The sequence below is a fragment of the Rhinopithecus roxellana genome, chromosome 12, assembly GCF_007565055.1.
Source record: "Rhinopithecus roxellana isolate Shanxi Qingling chromosome 12, ASM756505v1, whole genome shotgun sequence".
Classification (NCBI taxonomy): domain Eukaryota; kingdom Metazoa; phylum Chordata; class Mammalia; order Primates; family Cercopithecidae; genus Rhinopithecus; species Rhinopithecus roxellana.
Window position 1 is genome coordinate 66,304,283 of NC_044560.1, and position 23,482 is coordinate 66,327,764.

Below are 23,482 nucleotides of genomic sequence, written 5' to 3' on the forward strand. Positions count from 1 at the left end.
CAATTTGGATAAAATATCAGTCCTTGGGGAGACATCTTGTATTCCTGGCAGAGAATGGTGCTGCTTAAATCTATCCTCCAGTACCTTCCCATGTCAAATGTTATCTGGTTTTGGCACTCTGGCTCCTGCCCTGCACACCCTTCCACTTGGCCTACCCTTGTTATGTTATTTTTGGATCATCACCAGCTTTCTCCTTAAAACTGTTGCTGAAACCACTGGAAGAGCTCAGTGAAATCACCCATCGTGCATTAACACAAGCAACCTAGAAGTGATGGTGTGTGCCTGCGGAGACATGCCTCTGCAAGCCATCCCCTCTCTGGGGCCCCGCTCAGAGCGTGTTAAGGGCAATAAATGCCTTTTTAAACTGCCATTGAAAATCTTCAAGTGTTCTAGGCAGGCTGAACTAACCAGCCCTCCCTTACATAAATCCTCAACCGCACTTCGTTCACCCCTTGATTCGAGTATTCCTCAGAGCTAGCTGTTTCCACATCTGCTTTCCCTCACCAGATTGTCAGCTCCTTGAGGGCAGGGACTATGCATTCCCTGTCCTTGTAACCCTGCATCTAGCACAATACTGGGAAGACAGACTTTCAATAAATATCTGTTGTGTCAATGAATAAGTATAGTCTTGGAGTCAAGCATATCTGGAATCCAATCCTAGCTTTATCTACCATGCGATTTGGGGTGCATTTCTTAACCTTTCTGAGCCTTTGTTTCCCAAAAGCAGGTTACAGTAGCCAGTTCACAAAGAGGTGGGAGGCTGATATTGAGTAATGTGTGAAAAACAGATTTTAAGTTGTAAGTGCTCTCTGGTTGTTAGTCCATTGTGATATTTTGCTGTGTATCAACTGTGTACCAGTCAGGCTGTGCTAGGTGCTGGTGCTACAGAGATGAAGATAGATTTTTCTTCTCAGGATCTCAATAGTCTAATGTGATTTTTTTCCACGTTAATTTGGCCTTGGGGGGCTATCAGGCTTTTAAACATAAGTAGATCAATCATTAAATGTATTGGTTGGTTTCTAACCCCCTGTTTCTTCTGGGTGAATTCCTTACCCTCTGAATGAGAGAGTGCCCTGTTCCACATCTATTCATGGTACACTGCCAGCAGTTTTACAACTCTTTCTTCTCTGTGGCGTTGTTATACTCAAGAATATTTCAAAATTATGGAAGTCATGATGTTATATCCCACCAGAATAAAAATCAGGAAAGCCTCCCATCTTAAAATTACAATGTAACACATTTTGTTATTACAATTGAGTATTCTTTTTAAAATGTTTTATTTTAGGTTTGGGGCTACATGTGATGGTCTGATAACTATTTTTGGTGAGGAAAGGCAACTAACTGAAGTCAACCACAGGGAGAGTGAATTCAGATGTTTTCTGGGGGCACTTAAAAGTGTGTTTGATGGGGCTCTGTGTTCACTATCAGAAGTGAACTAATTAGAAAACTGTAAAGATTTGTTGGAACAATGAACTCCTTTCCGAACATTCTTCAAAGACACCTTAAGAGAGAGGGAAGGAAAATGGTACCTTGAAGAGGGTCCTCAGTGCCAGTTGCTGATTGCTTGTGTTGCTAGTGTATGGAAAATTCCAGCACATGAATAATTTTTAAAAAATTTACCATTGATTTAAAAACACATAGTTAATATTTAGCAATGTTAGGGTGAAAAATAGGTTTTCTTCCTGATGTATATTGCCTGTTAAATGGTAGGAAGATTGTGTGTGTGCATGTGTGCACATGAGTACATGTGTATACAGGCATGCAGTGGTTATAGATTCACCATCTTTAAGTCCAAAAGAGAAGACATTTAGAGTATTGGCTTTAAATGTTTTTAAATTAGGTGCTGTTGAGAAATGAACGATCACATGTGCCATTGATCAGTGACTCCCTTTAACTAGTACAGAAGTTGATTTTGTTTTCTTAAATCAAATATTTTAGGTTCCTGCTATGGGCAAAACATGCTGGGGAATGAGGTGGCTGGATCCTTGACTCTTAGACCTTTAAAGATCTTCAGGAATCTCCCTAAATCTAGCCAATTTTGTTTCCATTAAAAGTAACCTGGATCTTTTCAACTTCTACTAAATATTGAACCGCTCAAGCTTAGTTCTAGGCCCAGCTCTCTTCTCCTCCTCTCTCAAGATTTCCATTACTGTCTAAATGCCTCTGTCTCCCACAGGTGTATCTAGCCCACTCTTTTGCTTTGTGCTCTAGACTTATAGCCCACATTAAATCTCTACTTGGGTATAGACAGTACCCCAAATTTAGCATGTTCAGCTGGATGGATGTTACAACCATCCATCCAATTCCATGACACTTCTACTCCCTCCATTCTCTATATCTGGTCTAGCACTAAGTTACACTGATTTTATTCATTAGCTATCTTTTAAATCCACACAATTCTCTTGTTTTTCATAACCACCACCCTTGTCTAAGCATGATCTCTGGCTTGCATGACTGCAATAGGCTTCTCGTTGACTGGCTCCTCTCCAGCGTTCTCTTTCAAAATGTGAATCTGATCAGGTCACCCTCTTTACACAGGACCATTCAGTTCTCCTCATTGCTCTTAGCAAATATCCAGAATCCTCAGTGTGGCCTCCAAGACCTGCATGGCTCCCTTGGCTGTATGTGTTTCTGCCACAGGGCCTGGAACATTCTTCATGTGACTTCTTCATACAGTTAATTTCTGACTGCTTTTTAGATCATACCTGAAAAGAAACTCCCACGGGAAAGCTTCCCCTATCGCTTAAACTATCGTAGTACGTGATGCTTGTCCTTCTTAACATTTAGCATAACTTGCAGCTGGATATTTACTTGTATGATTATTGATCAATGTTCACTCCCCACAGGACTGTAAGGCCCATAAGAATAAGGGTGGTGTCTGTTTTGCTCTCCAGTGTATTCCTAGTTGGAGAGGTGAGGAGGGGCTTTGTCCTGAAGGACCTCCAAAGCAAAGTTAGGCTGTGTGATTGGATATACACTCTGGGAAAATCATCCTGGATGAGGTATAGAGAAAGCGAGACAAATACTCCCAGTGCAGAAATAAGGCAGAGTCCCAGTAACTGCGGGTCATTACCATTCTTTATTCTACTTCTCCTTTCCCTCCTCTCTAATCCAATAAAGAGCCTTACTCACAGACCCTCTCAGACAAATGCTTGATTGTCATCTGTTTATTTATTTGAACAATATGGATTAAGTTCCTAAGTACACTCTTGATACTAGGAATAATAAAATGATAAATGGTCTAGGCTCAAATGCGTATCTCCAACTTGCATCTCCGACTCTAATGGGAGAGACTGTTCAATAAACAGAGGGTATAATTCAATGTGGAAGGTGCTACAATGGGAGTTTGAATGAAGTTCTAGAAGTCAAAGGAGGTTATGACTAAAACATACCCTTGGAAGAGCCAGAAAAATGCCTCAAAGAGGAGGTAGTTTTGTACTGGTAGAAATGGTAGAGTTTTGTCCAATAGAGACAGGTGTGGGGGCATTTTAAGTGGCTGGGACAGAATGTGCAGAGGCTCAGATCTATAAAAGGACTTGGCCTATTGTGGAAGGGCTTTATCCTAGATGTGTGGGGTTGGGGCTAGGGAAGGTGTTAGGAAGACAGGAAGAGAGAGAGGTATGTTGAGGTCATATTGTAAAAGGCCAGGTGTTCTGAACTCAGAAGTATGAATATCATACTCTGGGCTGCCAGCAGTCACTGGACCACTCTCAGTGTCTCTGGATTAAAAACCAGAGGAAATAATTTACATTAAATGTCAAATGGTTTATTAGCAGTGACTAAGCCAGTGAGAGTAATCATCATCTGAACCCAAGAAACACGAGAGGCCTGCCCCAGAAGACCCATCTGTGAGCCTGGCCACACCCTTGTGCAGACACTGCCATGACAACTGTCTGGATTTGTGTTTTGCAGTTCCATGGAAAATGGGAGACCACCTGATCCTGCCGACTGGGCTGTGATGGATGTCGTCAATTATTTCAGAACCGTGGGATTTGAGGAGCAAGCTAGTGCTTTTCAGGAACAGGTAACTTGGTCTAGAGAAACACGGGATGAACATGTGATGAACCCATGGTTACCTCCCTTCCTGATCGTGGGCATAAGGGAGTGAGGAGGAAGAGGACCAAACAGCAGGGAGGAATCAGTGAGGCTCTGAGAAACTGAGGGGAAGGCGAATGGATGTTCCAGGTGAATTATCCCTTTGTGCAAGGGGAAAACTCAAAGCCGGAGACAGTGGCAACTGTGGAGAAGAAGGCTAAAGCTCATTTACGTCTGTGTCTTCTGAAAGACTGATCATACTCAGGGGTGGAGTGAATCAGCCCTACCTTCAATGAAAACACTAGAAAGCAGAAAACAGAAAAGAAAGGAAAAGCAGGGACAAACCTGACCAAGAGACATGCACCACCTTCTACTACTGGCCTCAGCACCCAATGAACTATTAAGCCCTTTGCAATTTGCTTTCTGGGTGCTTAGCAAGGGAGACTGGAAAAAGCATAGGATTGATAGTCGAATCCTGGTTCTTCTATCTCTATGTGACCCTAGGCACATTACTATGTCTCTCTGAGTCTTGGTTTCATATTTATAATATCAGACTGTCAATAACTCTATAGGGATGTTGTTGTGAGGATTAGTGGCCAATATATGCACAGTGCCTAGGATGGGTTCTGGCATAGTGTTGATGCTCAAAAAATGGGATTTCCTTTCCCTCAGGTCCAGGGTTGGTATCAGAAAGAGGGAGGAAGGGGCAGGAGTCCGTCCCAATTGTCTAGGTGATTCTTAGCTCCATGTTGCAGGCTGCACCAGGTCTGCAGGGGTGGTCATCAAGGGGCTTTGACCTGAGGAGGCAAGTGGAGGCAACACAGTGTGGTTCACATGAGGCCAGTTCTGTGGGTAAACACAGAATTCCTATTTCTCCATCAATGAAGGCTGCAGTTTTCTAAGCATTACATTTTCTTTTCTAATATAATATTGTAGGGAGAATTAAAAACTGAAAAATCTCTTCAGCCATTGTTTATTCTCTCAAACTGTTAGCTGTATGGCCTGAGTTTGGATAAGGTAAACTTTTCTAATATTGCACATGCCAATTTCTAGATTTCCTTCAACCCATATTTACTTCAGACTTGATCTTTGTACATATGTATTTTTTTTCTAATTTGGAAAACTTGCTAAAATAGCAGCTTAAATTACTTCACACCCACCAGAAGCGCTAAAATGAGAAAGGTTGATAACATTAAATGTTCATGAGGATGTGGAGCAACTGAAACTCCTTCATTGTTGGTGACAATGTGAAATAAACATTCAGACATCTATCCCATGATGCAGCAGTTTCATTCCTGGGTATTTACCCAAGGGAAATGAAAACACATGTCTGTAAAAAGATTTGTACAAAATTGTTCTTACTAACTTTATCACAATGGTCAAAAATTTGAAGCCTAGGTGTACATCAATGGGGGAATGAATATACAAACTGTGGTATATTCATGTAGTGGAATACTCCACAGTAATAAAAAGGAATGAATTACTGTTATGTACAACCATTTGCATGAGTCTCAAAAACGTATTACCGATTGAGAGAAACCTTACATAACTGACTTCATACTGAATGGTTCCATTTAGATAAGGTTCCAGAACAGGAACATGAATCAGTAGTAAAAAACAATCAGAACAGTGGTTGCCTCTGGCTGGGTGGGGATGGAGAATGACTGGGAAGGAGTATGAGGGAACTTTCTGGGTGATGGTAACATTCTGTATCTCGATACAGGCTTGGGTTCAGGTATGCATGGGTCACTGCTTGCTTATACACAGGCATATGCAAATGATTCAGATTTGTGCATTATAGAACATATAAATTTTACTTCATAAAGAAAAGACCTATGAAAAACACCTAAACAGTGGTATAAAAACAGAAGTATTTGGGGGAAAGTATACTGATATATACAACTCAATTTAAAATACATTGAAAATATGCATTGGCCATTAAATAGAAGGGTGACCGGCCGGGCGCGGTGGCTCAAGCCTGTAATCCTAGCACTTTGGGAGGCCGAGACGGGCGGATCGCGAGGTCAGGAGATCGAGACCATTCTGGCTAACACGGTGAAACCCCGTCTCTACTAAAAACTACAAAAAACTAGCCGGGCGAGGTGGTGGCGCCTGTAGTCCCAGCTACCTGGGAGGCTGAGGCAGGAGAATGGCGTGAACCCGGGAGGCGGAGCTTGCAGTGAGCTGAGATCCGGCCACAGCACTCCAGCCTGGGTAACAGAGCGAGACTCCGTCTCAAAAAAAAAAAAAAAAAGAAGGGTGACCATGTGGACATATTTGTGGTAAAGCAAGCACAGAAAATGTTAATTGTAACATCTAGGTGTTCAGAATATGGGTATTTACTATAAAACTCTGATGAGTTTTCTTTATGTTTGAAAAACTTTTATGAATTGTGATGGAAAAATACTGCTCAGGTTGGAAAGTGGAAGGCTGCTGATCAGTTGGAACATATTTTGTTTTTCACTGGTACAATGTCCATTTGTGTCACTGCAATTGAATGGCACTCTTCTAAAATTAAATTTAAGTAGTATTGTAAATGGTTAACAAAAAAAAATAATTAGCTAAAAGGTCTCTTGGCCAGATTCCCAGCTGACCAAAAGCCCTTTGCAGGTTGAGCTTTTGCTCAGACTCCTTGGAGGCAGACATCCCAGACTGGGGGCACACGATGCTCTCTGGACCTTCCAGGTTCTGTGAGGTACCTCAGAAATGGGACTGCCAACTCTGAGCCTGGCCCACAAGCAGGCCCCTTCTCCCATGGATGATCTCATTCTGTCCCCATGGACACTGGGAACCATAACGGGAATAAACTCTTCTAAAGCATTTCATTCAGAAATGCTTCAAGGGAGAAGTGAGCATCGTCTTGCTGCTATGTTCAATCTGCCAACTCGGAAGCCCAAGAAATGAATTCTCAAAGGATCAGAGTTTTGCAAGCATGGTCCAGAAGCTTGAGTTTCTTCATTCTCATGGAAGGGTGATTGCGTCGGGGAAGAGTCTGCCTTGAATTAGTCTCTGGCAGTGATTCAAATCTCATTTCTCCTTTTCCATTAAAGGAGGTGGAGGGCAGGGAGGGAATCACTGGCCAGGCTTAGGCTGGTAAGATAAGTCACTGCTATGATATTCATGAGGACTGAGAATTGGATCCTCTACCATGTTAACCTGCCTCTTTCATCATCACACTACAGAGGCCATCAGCATTTTACCTCTGGGGTCTTCCTGGCAATGAACCTAGTCGGTTAGCACCCACTCATCATCCTGATGAGAAGATGCAGGCCGTCTCCAACCCAAGCACATGGCCCTTCCAAGACACATGCAGGTACATGCAAGGTCATAGCAGCTGAGAAACAGAACAGCTGCCTCCTTAAACTCTCCTCAGGAAAGCTTTGCCCTTCCACTTGACAGAATCAGGGCAGGGATGGAGAGCATCCCCTAAACCACTTTTGAAAAGGGCAAGTCCAGAAAGGGCAGCATGGTTGCCAGTGATGTGGGGAGCTTATTGTTTCATGGCTGACTACTATGGGCTGAAAGTTTATGTCCCCCCAAAACTCTTACGTTGAAAACCTAACCCACAGTGAGGATATTCGGAGGTGGGATCTTCGGGAAGTAATTAGGTTTAGATGAGGTCATGAGGATGGAGCCCCCATGATGAGATCAGTGCTCTTATAAGAAGAGGACAAGACCCCAGAGAGCTTACTCTCAGGTGTAAGGATACAGCAAGAAGACAGCCTTCTACAAGCCAGGAAGAGAGCCCTCACCAAGAACCCAACCATGTTGGCACCCTGGTCTTGGACCTCCAGCTTCTAGAACTGTGAGAAATATCTGTTGTTTATGCTGCCCAATCTACAGTACCTTGTCCTAGCAGCCTGAACGGACTAAAATACTGATATTGATGGCAAACAAGTCCGCCACCAGATGGCCTGACTTCCAGGAGAGTATCTATCTTTGTGGTATGGTCTCATAGCACAGTATTGGAAACTGTATGGCTGTGGCAACTAGACTCGGATGTGGCTTTCTAGCAGCATGACCTCTTGGAAGATGTCAGACCATTGAGCAAGATTTCTCGGAGGGCAAGATTTGTCCTGTGTTCCTGTGGTATGGAGAAGCAGCTGGATTAAGGTGGTGGTCTTTGCCTAACCTCCTTTTCCCTGTGCAGGCACCCCACTGTCACAGAACAATGATCTCCATTAAGTTTTCCTCTGCTGCAATTATCTTCATCAAATTTTCTTCTGGCAATCCTCTTTTGAGTTTTCTGTGTTAGTCACAATTACAAGTCAAAAGAATCATCAAGAGTTAAGGCCTAAGTCCCTGCCTAGCCCATCATGAATAACCCAGTGTCAACAGCATGTATGTTTTGGACAGCGATGTTGATGTCACTACTCCTTGGGTTGGCATGTGGTCTGTGTCATCAGGGTTGCAGTTGCTCACCATATAGGGAGTCTGGCCCACTGGACTCATTCAGCTAGCACTCCAAAGGGTTCACTGACCTATGAAAGCAGGAGGCAGTGGGAGCCCTGGAGAAGGCAGTGATTACAGCCTTGTTAGTATCATCTCTCTTTCCCACAGACACTGTGGTATGGTGGCTATTTTCCCAAGTGCCTTCTAGCAGGCAAACATTTTGGGCTGTGGTGAAGGGAATGAATGAAAGTCATGACTTCTGATATGTTTTCTTCCAGTTTACTCATGGTTAGTGAATGGTCCTGGAGAATCTGCCCTTCTAGGACTCAGATTTCTATAAAGTTAATACTGAGTTAAGCAAACAGAATACTGTTCAAGCTCCTGCTTTAAGAGTCAAAACATGTAATCTTAAAACTGGTCCTCAAGAAGTATGCTTTCAGTGCACAACACAGGGCACAAAACCACTTGAGACACAGTTGAACTTTTGTGAATAGATTTTTTGTTTTTTTTGTTTTTGTTTTCGTTTTTTAAAGTACAATTTTCTTTTTTTTTTTTTATTGTACTTTAGGTTCTAGGGTACATGTGCATAACGTGCAGGTTTGTTACATATGTATATTTGTGCCATGTTGGTGTGCTGCACCCATCAACTCGTCAGCACCCATCAATTCATCATTTATATCATGTTTAATGACACTTGTCCATGGGTATGGACTGCTTAGCTTTCCAGAGTCAAAGGCACCTCAAGAATTTTACTTTGATAAGAGCTTTGGTTTTTAAGAGACTATTTTGACTAATCTTGTTCAAAAGCATCCCTCCCTTCCTCACAGAGAACATTTAGGATAAGGTTTGCTTTAAGTCAAACTTAAAGCTTGACTTTGGTTGCTTAAGTCAAACTCTGAAGGCTAAATGAGCAGTATTCTCTGTTATAAAGCTAACTATGGGCAGTGCTTTTAGTTGCCATTTAAGGAACTCTGGCAATCTAGTACAGTAACTTCACCACTCAAATTGGACCCTAATTGCAAGTCACAAAGACAACTCTGCCTGTTGTGGTATAGTCACTTCATTTCTATGTCTTTGTCTGTTTGACTCACATACTTAGAATATATGAAGAAGATGGAAGACAGAGATCTGCCAATCAATGTCATATAGTTCATATTTTTCAGATTTCTCAAACTTACAAGCAACATTCGTGATTTTATTTCGAGAACAATATGTATCTCTGAAATAATCATGACAAAATAATATGCAACTCAAGGTGACAAATTAATTTTACTCTATTATCTCTTCATTTTTCTCAAACCACATGAATAAGAATAGTATCTATACTCTGAAATGCCCACCTGGTTGCTTAAGTCATTCATTTGAAATGCAAAGATTGACATCTCTTTACAGATGGCTTATTGTTAACTTTTGATAAGTTTCTGAAGTCACTGGCTTAATAAAAAATAAATGAAATTTCTTATGGCTACATATTGCCAAGTAATACTAACTACCTCAAAATGGAATCAGGGTGGAGAAGCCAATCAGAGCAACCCTGAACATAGTGTTCTAATCACGGCCAAATTGAATTCAGTTGTAGTGATTCTAGATGGAGATTTCTAATTAGAACAGAGACAAATTCAGGTTTTGTGGAGCCCAAAGTTTATACAATTATAACAGCCCTCAGTGAAAAAAAAAATTACAAAATTGTGGATACAAACTTCTTAAGGTGAAACTTAAACATCATTACCTTTCATGGCAAATCTGGCTTTGAATTAGACCAGTTAAAACCTCACAAACTGAGAATAACTTGATTTACTTCATCAGCATCTAATCATACCAAGTATTGAAAGTATTTGAGGTGCTTTGATGCCTGATAATTTTTAACAGTTAAAGGCTACTGAAATGCTTAAAATATTTTATAGCATAATGAACAGGGGAAGTGGCAACTCAATCTCTGCTGATGTGTCCTTTCAGCCCATGAAAATTTAGAAAAGAGGTGAAATCACAAGTAAGTTGGTAGTGCTAATAATAAGAAAGTAGCCAAGAAAATTGAAAATTGATAAGGAAAAAACTTGAAGTTTTTAAACTTTTATTTTAGATTCATGGGTACATGTGCAAGTTTGTTATACAGGTAAATTGTGTGTTACAGGGGTTTGGTGTACAGATTATTTCATCACCCAAGTAATAACCATAGTATCCAATAGGCAGCTTTTCAGTCTTTACCCTCCTCCCACCCTCCACCCTCAAGTAGGCCCCAGTGTCTATTGCTCCTTTCTTCGTGTCCATATGTGCTCAATGTTTAGCTCCCACTTATGAGAATGTAAGGTATTTGGTTTTCTGTTCCTGCATTAGTTCACATAGGATAATGACCTCCAGCTCCATCCGTGTTGCTGCACAGCACATGATCTTATTCTTTTTTAATGGCTATGTAGTATTCCATGTTGTATATGTGCCACATTTTCTTTATCCAGTCTACTGTTGATGGGCACTTAGGTTGGTTTCATATCTTTCCTATTGTAAATAGTGCTGCAGTGAACATACAGACACAAGTGTCTTTATGGTAGAACAACTTATATTCTTTTGGGAATATACTCAGTAATGGGATTGCCAGGTTGAATGGTAGTTCTATTTTAAGTTCTTTGAGAAATCACCAAACTGCTCTCCACAATGTCTGAACTAATTTACATTCCCACCACTACTGCTGTATAAGTATTCCCTTTTCTAAGCAACCTCACCAGCATCTGTTTTCATTATTTTTTAATAGTAGCCATTCTGACTAGTGCAAGATGGTGTCTCATTGTTTTGATTTGTATTTATCTAATGATTAATGATGTTGAGCATTTTTTCATATGCTTATTAGCCATATGTATGACTTCTTTTGAGATGTGTCTGTTCATGTCCTTTGCACAATATGTAATGGGTTGGTTTTTTGCTTGTTAATTTGTTGAAGTTTCTTGCAGATTCTGGATATTAAACCTCTGTTGGACGCATAGTTTACAGATATTTTCTCCCGTTTTGTAGTAGTCTATTTGCCCTGTTGATAGTTCTTTGGCTATGCAGTAACTCTTCAGTTTAATTAGGTCCTGTTTGTCAATTTTTGTTTTTGTTGCAATTGCTTTTGGCATCTATGTCATGAAATCTTTGCCAGGGCCTGTGTCCAGAATGGTATTTCCTAGTTTATCTTCCAGGGTTTTTATACTTTGAGGCTTTCCATTTAAGTTTGTAAACCATCTTGAATTGATTTTTATATATGGTGTAAGTAATGGGTCCAGTTTCAATCTTCTGCTTATGGCTAGCCAGTTATCCCAGCACCATTTGTTGAATAGGAAGTCCTTTCCCCATCGCTTGTTTTTGTCGACTTGGTCAAAGCTCAGATGGTTATAGATGTACAGCTTTATTTCTGTACTCTCTAGTCTGTTACATCGGTCTATGTGTACCATGCTATTTTGGTTACTGTAGCCTTGTAGTACAGTTTGATGTCAGGCAATGTGATTCCTCCAGATTCTTTTTGCTTAAGATTCCCTTGGCTCTTTGGGCTCTTTTTTGGTTCCATGTGAACATTAGAATAGTTTTCTCTGTTCTGTGAAGAATATCATTGGTGGTTTGATAGAAATAGCATTGAATCTGTAAATTGCTTTGGGCAGTATGGCCATTTTAATGATATTGATTCTTTTTATCCAAGAGCATGGAATGTTGTTCCATTTGTTTGTGTCATCTCTGATTTCTTTGAGTAGTGTTTTGTAATTCTTATTATAAAGATCTTTCACCTCCCCAGTTAGCTGTATCTCTAGGTATTTTATCCTTTTTGTGGCAATTGTGAATGGAATTGCATTCCTGATTTGGCTGTCAGCTTAGGTGCTGTTAATGTATGGTTGTTGTTAGGAATGCTACTGAGTTTTGCACATTGATTTTGTATACTGAAACTTTGTTGAAGTTGCTCATCAACTCAAGCAGCTTCTGGTCAGAGACTACGGGGTTTACTAGGTATAGAATCATATCATCTACAAACAAGAATAGTTTGACTTCCTTTCTTCTTATTTGGATGCCTGTTATTTCTTTCTCTTGCCTGATTGTACTGGATAGGACTTCCAGTACTATGTTGGATAGTAGTAGTGAGAGTAGGCATCCTTGTCTTCTTCTGGTTCTCAAGGGGAATGGTTCCAGCTTTTGTCCATTCAGTATAATGCTGACTGTGGGTTTCTCATGTCAATAATAAGATGGCACTTATTATTTTGAGGTATTTACCTTTGATGCCTAGTTTGTTAACGATTTTTAACATGAAGGGATGTTGAATTTTATTGAAAGTCTTCTCTGCATCTATTGAGATGATCTTGTGGTTTGGGGTTTTAGTTTCGTTTGATGAATCACATGTATTGATTTGCATATGTTGAACCAACCTTGCTTCCCAGGGATAAAGCCTACTTGATTGTGGTAGATTAGCTTTTTGATATGCTGCTGGATTCATTTGCTAGCATTTTGCTGAGGATGTTTGCACCTATGTTCATCAAGGATATTGGCCTGAAGTTTTCTTTTTTTTGTTGTCTCTCTGCCAGCTTCTGGTATCAAAATGATTCTGGCCTCATAGAATGAGTTAAGGAGGAGTCCCTCCTCCTAAATTTTTGGGAATAGTTTCAGTAGGAATGGTACCAACTCTTATTTATACATCTGGTAGAATTCGGCTATAAATCCATCTGGTCCTGGGCTGCTTCTGGTTGGTAGGCTTTTTATTCCTGATTCAATTTCAGAACTCATTATTGGTTTGTTTAGGGCTTCAGTTTCTTCCTTCTTCAATCTTGGGAGGTTGTGTTTCCAGGAATTTATCCATTTCAACTAGATTTTCTAGTTTTTATGCATAGAGGTGTTTGTAATAGTCTCTGAGGGTTTTTTAAAAATTATTTTTATGGGGTTGATGGTAATGTCCCCTTTGTCATTTCTGATCGTATTTATTTGGATATTCATTCCTTTCTTATTTATTAGTCTAGCTAATGGTTTATATATGTCATTTATTCTTTCAAAGGACCAACCCCTCGATTTGTTAATCTTTTGTATGGTTTTTCGTGTCTCAGTTTCATTCGGTTCAGCTCAGATTTTAGTTATTTCTTGTCTTCTGGTAGCCTTGGGGTTGGTTTACTCTTGTTTTTCTAGTTCCTCTATGTGTACTCTTAGGTTGTTAATTTGAGATCTTTGTAACTTTTTGATGTGGGCACTTAGCAGCATAAAATGTCCTCTTAACAGTGCTGTAGGTGTGTCCCAGAGATTCCGGTGTGTTGTATTTTTGTTCTCATTAGTTTCAGATAATTTCTTGATTTCTGCTTTAATCTCATTGTTTACTCAAAACTCATTCAGGAGCAGGTTGTTTAATTTCCTGTACAGTTTTAAGTGACCTTCTTCTTATTGATTTGTATTTTTATTGTGCTGTGGTTTGAGAGTATACAGTTGGTATAATTTCCTCTTTTTTGAATTTGCTGAGAATTGTTTTATGGCCAGTTGGTCAGTTTTAGAGTATGTCGCATATGCAGATGAGAAGAATATTTATTCTGCCATTTTGGAGGTGGAGAGTTCTGTAGATGTCTTTTAGGTCCGTTTAGTCAAGTATTAAGTTCAAGTCCCGAATATCTTAGTTGTCTGCCTTAATGGTCTGTCTAAACTGGCAGTGGGATATTGAAGTCTCTTGCTATTATTTTGTAGTCATCCAAGTCTCCTAAGTCTCTAAGAACTCATCTTATGAATCTGGGTGCTCCTGTTTGGGGTGCATATATACTTAGGATAGTTACATCTTCTTGTTGAATTGAACCCATTACCATCATATAATGCGCTTCTTTGTCATTTTTTAAAAATCATTGTTGGTTTAAAGTCTATTTTGTCTGAAATGAGAATAGCAACCCCTGCTTTTTTTCTGTTTTTCATTTGTTAGGTAGATTTTTCATCATCCCTTTACTTTGAGCCTGTGTGTGTCATTACATGTAAGATGGGCCTTTTGAAGGCAGCATACAGTTGGGTCTTGCTTCTTTATCCAACTTGCCACTCTGTGCCTTTTAATTGAGACATTTACTCTGTTTCCATTCAAGGTCACTATTGATATGTATGGATTTGATTCTGTTATTTTAATGTTAGCGGGTTATTATGCAGACTTGATTGTGTAGTTGATTTATAGTGTCAATGGTCTATGTACTTAAGTGTGTTTTTGTGCCAGTCAGTAATGGTCTTTCCTCTCCTTATTTAGCACTCCCTTTGAAAGGCAGGTCTGGTGGTAACTAATTCCCTTAGCATTTACTTGTCTGAAAATGATCTTATTTCTCCTTCACTTATGAAACTTAGTTTGGCTGGATGTGAAATTCTTAGTTGTAATTTCTTTTCTTTAAGAATGCTGAATGTAGGCCTCCAATATCTTCTGTCTTGTAGGGTTTCTGCTGAAAAGTCTGCTGTTAGCCTGATGGGGTTCCATTTGTATGTGACTTGCCCCTTGTCTTTATCTGCCTTTTACATTTTTAATTTCTTTTCAGCCTTGGTCGATCTGATGACTGTGTGTCTAGGGGATGGTCATCTTGTGTAGTATCTCACAAGGGCTCTCTGCATTTCCTGAATTTCATTGTTGCCCTCTCTAACAAGGCTGGGGAACCTTTCATGGGCAATATCCTCAAATATATTTTCCAAGTTGTTTGCTTTCTCACCCTCTCAGGGACACCAGTGAGTTGTAGATTTGGTCTCTTTACATAATCCCATATTTCTTAACAGTTTTGTTCATTCTTTTTAAAATTTTTTCTCTATTTTTGTCCGACCGAGTTATTTCAGAGAGCTAGTGTATTAGTCCATTTTCATGCTGCTGATAAAGACATGTAAATTGCTGAGACTGGGCAGTTTACAAAAGAAAAGGTTTAATTGAACTTACAGTTCCACATGGTTGGGGAGGGAGGCCTCACAATCATGGTGGAAGGCAACCAGGAGCAAGTCACATCTTATGTGGATGGCAGCAGGCAAAAAGAGAGAGAGCTTGTGAGGGGAACTCCTCTTTTTAAAATCATCAGATCTCCTGCCTCTTTTTAACACCATCAGATCTCCTGAGACTTACTCACTATCATGAGAAGAGCATGAGAAAGACCTGCCCTCATGATTCAATTACCTCCCACGAGGTCCCTCCAACAACATGTGGGATTTCAAGATGAGATTTGGGTGGGGACACAGCCAAACCATATCACTCCACCCCGGCCCCTCCCAAATCGCACATCCTCACATTTCAAAACCAATTATGCCTTTTCAACAGTCCCCCAAACTCATTTCAGCATTAACTCAAAAGTCCACAGTCCAAAGTCTCATCCAAGACAAGGCAAGTCTCTTCTACCTATGAGCCTGTAAAATCAAAAGCAGGTTAGATACTTCCTAGATACAGTGGAAGTACAGGCATTAGGTAAATATAGCCATTCCAAATGGGATAAATTGCCCAAAACAAAGGGGCTACAGGCCCCCATGCAAGTTCGAAATCCAGCAGGACAGTCAAATCTTTAAGCTCCAAAATGATCTCCTTTGACTCCATGTCTCAAATCCAGGTCATGCTGATGCAAGAGGTGGGTTCCCATGGTCTTGGACAGCTCTGCCCCTGTGGCTATGCAGGGTACAGTCTCCCTCCTGGCTGCTTTCATGACTGGTATTTTCATGGCTGGTCTGCAGCTTTTCCAGGTGCACAGTGCAAGCTGTCAGTGGATCTACCATTCTGGGATCTGGAGGATGGTGGCCCTGTTCTCACAGCTCCACTAGGCGGTGCCTCAGTAGGGACTCTGTCTGGGAGCTACAACCCCACATTTCCCTCCACACTGCCCTAGCAGAGGTTCTCCATGAAAGCCTTGCCCCTGCAGCAAACTTCTGCCTGGACATCCAGGTGTTTCCATACATCTTCTGAAATCTAGGCAGAGATTCCCAAACCTCAATTCTTGACTTCTGTGCATTCGCAGGTTCAACACCACATTGAAGCTGCCAAAGCTTGGAGCTTACACCCTCTGAAGCCATGGCCCAAGCTCTATGTTGGCCCCTTTCAGCCATGGCTGGAGCAGCTGGGACACAGGGCACCAAGTCCCTAGGCTGCACACAGCACGGGGACCCTGGGTCTGGCCCACAAAACCATCCTTTCCTCCTAGGCCCTCCTGTGATAGCAGGAGCTGCCATGAAGACCTCTGACATGCCCTGGAGACATTTTCCCCATTGTCTTAGGGATTAACATTTAGCTGTTCATTACTTATGCAGATTTCTGCAGCTGGCTTGAATCTCTCCTCAGAAAATGGAATTTTCATTTCTATCACATTGTCAGGGTGCAAATTTTCTGAACTTTTTTGCTCTGTTTCCCTTATAAAACTGAATGCCTTTAACAACACCCAAGTCACCTCTTGAATGCTTTGCTACTTAGAAATTTCTTCCACAGGACACCCTAACTCATCTCTCTTAAGTTCAAAGTTCCACAAATCTCTAGGGCAGGGGCAAAATGCCACCAGTCTCTTCGCTAAAATATAACAAGAGTCACCTTTGCTCTAGTTCCCAACAAGTTCCTCATCTCCATCTGAGACTACCTCAGCCTGTACCTTATTGTTCATATCACTATCAGCATTTTTGTCAAAGTCATTCAGCAAGTCTCTAGGAAGTTCCAAACTTTCCCACATTTTCCTGTCTTCTGAGCCCTCCAAACTGTTCCAACCTCTGCCTGTTACCCAGTTCCAAAGTCGCTTCCACATTTTTGTGTATCTTTTCAGCAATGCCCCACTCTACTGGTACCAATTTACTGTATTAGTCCATTTTCACACTGCTGATAAAGACATATCCAAGACTGGGCAATGTACAAAAGAAAGAGGTTTAATTGGATTTATAGTTCCACATGGCTGGGGAGGCCTCACAATCGTGGAGGAAGACAAGGAGTAGCAAGTCACATCTTATGTGGATGGGAGCAGGCAAAAAGAGAGAGAGCTTGTGCAGGGGAGCTTCTCTTTTTTTTTTTTTTTTTTTTTTTTTAAGATGGAGTCTCACTCTATCACCCAGGCTGGAGTGCAATGGCGTGATCTCAGCTCACTCCAACTTCTGCCTCCCAGGTTCAAGTGATTCTCCTGCCTCAGCTTCCCAAGTAGCTGGGATTACTTGTGCCTGCCATCACACCCAGCTAATTTTTGTATTCTTAGTAGAGACAGGGTTTCACCACGTTGGCCAGCCTTTCCTCAAACTCCTGACCTCAGGTGATCCACCTGCCTTGGCCTCCCAAAGTGCTGGGATTATAGGCATGAGCCACCATGCCTGGCTGGAAACTCCTCTTTTTAAAACCATTAGATCTCCTGAGATTTATTTGCTATCCTGAGAACAGCATGGGAAAGACCTGCCCCCATGATTCAATTACCTCCCACTGGGTCCATCCCACGACATGTGGGAATTCTAGATGAGATTTGGGTGGGAACACAGCCAAACCATATCAGCCAGTCTTCAAGCTCTGAGAATGTTTCCTCAGCTTGATCTATTCTGCTGAGATTGTATTATGAAACTCTTGAAGTAAGTATTTAAGCTCTGCCAGATCAGTTTGATTCTTTCTTAAAATGACCATTTCATCTTTCAGTTCCCATGTATACCGTAGATTCCTTGGACTGTGTTTTAACTTTCTCCTGAACCTTAATGATCTTTATGCCTATCTATATTCTGAATTGTATGTCTATCATTTCCGCCATTTCAGTCTGGTTAAGAACAATTATTGGGAAACTAGTACAGTCATTTGGAGGTAAGAAGACACTCTGACTTTTTGAGTTGCCAGAGTTATTGCACTAGGTTTTTTTGTTTTGGTTTGGTTTGGTTTGGTTTTTGTTTTTTTTGTGTTTTTTGTTTTGTTTTGTTTTGTTTTGTTTTGTTTCATCTCTATGGGCTCATACTTCTTCAATCTTTGAAATTGCTGTCCTTTGGATGTGATCTTTTTTGCCTTTATTTTCTTTAATGCCCTTAGGGCTTTGATTGTAGTATAAGGTGACTGTCTTCATTTCTGCAAGATGTTAGTGGACAAGGCTCAGCTTGGCACTTCTGGGCTGTATGCTGTAACTCTGGGGGGTTGGTACTGGGTCACAGCTTTATTCTTTGGCCCCTTGTGGTTAGCAACCTGCTTTACTGGAGGGGTCGAGGTATTCCCTGTCTGCTGGCCACAACACTCCAATGGGGGATGCTGGCCACAGAGTTTCACTGGGCCAGTGGCAACGGGATCTGTGCTTGCTCATGCGTGCCAGCAGCCGCAGCAGCATGTCAGGGTGCACACATATCAGCTGGGGAGGAATTTTCCCTCCAAGTTGAGGAGTGAGTGGGAGGCAGGCCAGTAAGGGAGAAGCAGCAACTAGAGAGTCATGTAGGCAAGAGAGTTCTCTTCTAAGAGAGGAGACATCCAGACTTACTCACATCCAGGAAAGTAGCTAAAAGAATTGGACAGATTAAAATTGAAATAAATTGAGGAAAGTTAAGTGAAGCAAACTCCCTGAGGATATAGAAAGGGATGAGGTCAAAAGAATATGGAGGAGCAAGGATGTGGAGAAATTTCTTTGTACATTGCGAGTAGAACTATAAAATGGTGCATCTGTTGTGGAAAATAATTTGGTGGATTCTCAAAAAGTTAAATATAGCTTTACTGTATGACCCAGCAGTTCCACCCAAAAGAATTGAAAAGAGGGAATTAAACAGATACTTGTACTTGTGCAGTGGTTATTACAACATTGTTCACAATAACCAAAGGTGGAAACATCCCGAGTGTCCATGAACAAATGAACTGATTTTTAAAATGTGCTATATACATATAATGGAATATTATTCAACAATAAAAAGGAATGAAGTTCTGATATGTCCTATAACATGGATAAACCTTGAAAACATGCTAAATGAAATAAGCCAAATATTGCATAATTCTACTTAAATGAAATATCTAAAATAGGCAAATTCATACAGATACAATGTAGATTAGAGGTTGCCAGAGGCTGAGGGGAGTAGGGAGTTATTAAGTAATGGGTGGATAATTTCTTTTGGGGATGGAGGAAGTGTTTTTAAAATAGCGGCAATAATTCATAACACTATAAATGTAATCAATGTGATCATATACTTAAAAATGGTTAAAATGGCATATTTCATGTTATATGAATTTTATGCCAATAAAGTTTTTAAAATGTAATGCCAGCCATAAAATATGTCACGATTCAATTTGGTCAATAAAATATTCAAGTATTTTATTTTTAAAAATATTAAGGAATTAGCACCGAGCAAGACAGAGTTCTCTTCCTCTGAGTTGGGGGCATAGGTGAAGTTGTGTACAGATACAAATAAGATTGTCCTTATGTGATGGTTAATGTGTCATCTTGATTGGGCTAAGAGTTGCCCAGATGGCTGGTAAAGCATTATTTCTGGGTGTGTCTGTGAGGGTGTTTGTGAAGGAGAGTAGTATTTGAATCAGTAGGCTGGATAAACAAGATGGCCCTAACTGATGTGGGTAAACGTCACCTAATCCCATGATGGCCCTAATAGAATAAAAATGTGGAGAAAGGGTAAATCACTCTGTTTGACCTGAGACATCCATCGTCTCCTGCCCTTGGAAATCGGAGATTCTGGTTCTCAGGCCTTCAGACTCTGACTGGACTTATATCATCAGCCCCACCTCATCCTCCCATTCTCAGTCCTTCAGACTTGGACTGAATTATACCACTAGCTTTCCTGTTTTCCCAGCATGCAGGTTGGTCATATCTAACCAGTGTCTCATTGGTTCTATTTCTCTGGAGAACCCTGACTAATACACTTTGTCTTCATGGACATTAACAGAGTTCCTTACAGTCTCTATTTCCTTTGCTAAACAAGAGTCAGGCTCCTCTGCTTGGGGTAGATAGGGATTGGTAGAGATTTAATAAGGAACTGGAGGAGAGCAGTGAAGGTTAAGAATGGCCACCAAGGGGATGGGAGAGGGAGATGACCAAGGATAACAAAAGAACAGTTGAGGTATTCTACTGGCCAGCTGCAGTTGGTACACTGCAAATGTGTAGTGTTTCGTCTTCATGGTTTCTTGATTTTTTTCCGCAGCTGCACTAGGCAGAGGAGTTAGAGAAGCTGGATTGCTGGACTCATCCTGGATGGGGGGTTTGTGGGATGGACACTGCAAAAAGCTAATGGCTTAAGAGGGCTATTTTAGAGGGCTAATAAAAGAATGGTTCCCAGGCCAATCATCAGGTTCAGACTTGGTGTGAAAGAGGAGTCAGAAAGGGACTGATAACCCTGGAGACAGTGGAGTTGACATGAAAAAGTGGGTTTAATGAGAGTGAGGAGTGAGAGACAGAACAGGATATTGGGCTTTCAATGTTGCAGAGATAGGACTCCTTTAGTTGACGACATGATAAGAAGAGGTTGTAAAGGTGAAGGGGAAATTGTAGAAATGGTTGGTATATTAAAGTAGACCAACAGATATGACAAGTAGTGTATAATGGCTTCATTATAGTAGAATATTATTTCTTGCTCCTACAAATAGTCCAAGGTAGCTAGTGGGGATTTTCTACTTCACTGTCATTCAAAGACCCAGGTGAAGGAGGCCTTGTTACCAGTTGAATAGCTGTCAAGATCATCTGGGCATTGACGTAAGTTAGCATAAGGAAAAAGAGCAAGAAGCCTGTGCAGGTAGTTTTATGGGCCTGAAAGAGGCATGCATCATCCCTTCCCATCTCATTGGCCAGAGCTTAGTCACATGGCCACACTAAGTTTCAAAGAAGCCTGGGAAATCTGTAGTTGTGTGTCCTGCAAAAAGAGCAACCAGCAGCTCCCTTTTTTTTTTTTTTTATTTATTTATTTTTTTTTTTATTTTTTTTTTTTTTTGAGACGGAGTCTTGCTCTGTCACCCAGGCTGGAGTGCAGTGGCTGGATCTCCGCTCACTGCAAGCTCCGCCTCCCGGGTTTACGCCATTCTCCTGCCTCAGCCTCCCGAGTAGCTGGGACTACAGGCGCCTGCCACCTCGCCCGGCTAGTTTTTTGTATTTTTAGTAGAGACGGGGTTTCACCGTGTTAGCCAGGATGGTCTCGATCTCCTGACCTTGTGATCCGCCCGTCTCGGCCTCCCAAAGTGCTGGGATTACAGGCTTGAGCCACCGCGCCCGGCCAGCAGCTCCCTTTTTAATAGCATTTGTTGTTTTGATGCTGCTGCTCAGTTTAGTTCTTAAGTCCAGAGATAAATTTTGAAAAGGTTAACAGTGAAAGACCCTTCACAGAATTACAAGAAACTATTTTAAAATTCAGATGGAACAACAACAACCAAAAAGCTCATATAGCCAAGACAATCCTAAGCAAAAAGAACAAAGCTGGAGGCATCATGCTACCAGACTTCAAACTATACTACAATGCCGCAGTAACCAAAACTGCATGATATTGGCATAAAAACAGACACCTAGACCAATGGAACAGAATGGAGAACTCAGAAATAAGACCACACATCTACAACCATCTGATCTTTGACAAACCTGACAAGAACAAGCAATGGGGAAAGGATTATCTATTTAATAAATGGTGCTGGGAGAACTGGCTAGCTATATGCAGAAAACTGAAACTGGACCCCTTCCTTACACCTTGTACAAAATTAACTCAAGATGGATTAAAACCTTAGATGTAAAACCCCAAACTATAAAAACCCTAGAAGAAAATCTAGGCAATACCATTCAGGACATAGACACAGGCAAAGATTTCATGATGAAAACATCAAAAGCAATTGCAACAAAAGCAAAAATTGACAAATAGGATCTAACTAAAGTAAAGAGTTTCTGCACAGCAGAAGAAGCTATCATCAGAGTGAACAGGTAACCTATAGAGTGGGAGAAAATTTTTGAAATCTATCCATCTGACAAAGGTCTAATATTCAGAATCTACAAGGAATTTAAACAAATTTACAAGGAAAAAAATCCATTAAAAAATGGGCAAAGGACATGAAAAGACACTTCTCAAAAGAAGACATTAGTGCAGTGCAGTCAACAAACATGAAAAAAGCTCAACATCACGGATTATTAGAGAAATGCAAATCAAAACCACAGTGAGATACCATCTTAGTCAGAATGGCAATTATTAAAAAGTCAAGAAACAACAGATGCTGGCGAGGTTGTGGAGAAGTAGGAATGCTTTTACACTGTTGGTGTGAATGTAAATTAGTTCAACCATTGTGGAAGACAGTGTGGCAGTTCCTCAAAGATCTAGAATCAGAAATATCATTTGATCCAGCAATCCCATTACTGGGTATATACCCAAAGGAATATAAATCATTCTATCACAAAGATGCATGCACATGTCTGTTCATTGCAGCACTATTCACAATAGCAAAGACATAGAATTAACCCAAATGGCCATCAATGATAGACTGGATAAAGAAAATGTGGTACATAGACACCATGGAATGCTGTGAAGCCATGAAAAGGAATGAGATCATGTCATTTGCAGGGACATGGATGGAGCTGGAAGCCATTATCCTCAGCAAACTAATGCAGGAACAGAAACCAAATACTGCATGTTCTCACTTGTAAGTGGGAGCTGAAGAATGAGAACACATGGACACAGGGAGGGGAACAACACACACTGGAGGCTGTCAGGGGTGGGGTGGGGAGAAGGAGAGCATTAGGAAAAACAGCTAATGCATGCTGGGCTTAATACCTAGGTGATAGGTTGATAGTTGCAACAAACCACCATGGCGCACATTTGCCTATGTAACAAACCTGCATATCCTGCACATGTACTTAAAATAAAATTAAAATTAAAATTAAAAATTTTTTAATCAGTTGAAGAAGACTTATTTGACAATATATGGGAGGTTTTCAATTCTAGCTATATTTTGTAAATCTATTATTTTTAAAAATTTGCCTAGTTTCATCTCTATGACCCAGTTTTCTCATTTGATAAAATGGGTTTTACTTATTTTCCTTCATCAGAAATGTGTTTAAGGGTTTTTGGTTTTTTGGGTTTTTTTTTTTTTTTTTTTTTTTGTAATACAGACCCTTTATCACCTACCTTGTGCCAGCAGAAAATATTAACTAACACTAAGAAATACTCATGAAGTCGCTGAAAGCATTAGCCCTTA

General features: G+C 40.7%; 1 protein-coding gene across 3 annotated transcripts in view; it reads left to right on the forward strand.

The window, feature by feature from the left end:
• SAMD13 (sterile alpha motif domain containing 13) overlaps nt 1-23,482 on the forward strand; it is a 50,263-nt gene that overhangs the window by 20,150 nt on the left and 6,631 nt on the right. For all 3 annotated transcript variants that reach the window (XM_010382532.2, XM_010382533.2, XM_010382534.2), the window contains exon 3: nt 3,913-4,024. In XM_010382532.2, coding sequence (XP_010380834.1) covers nt 3,913-4,024 — 112 coding nt within the window. The remainder of the gene's footprint in view (nt 1-3,912; nt 4,025-23,482) is intronic.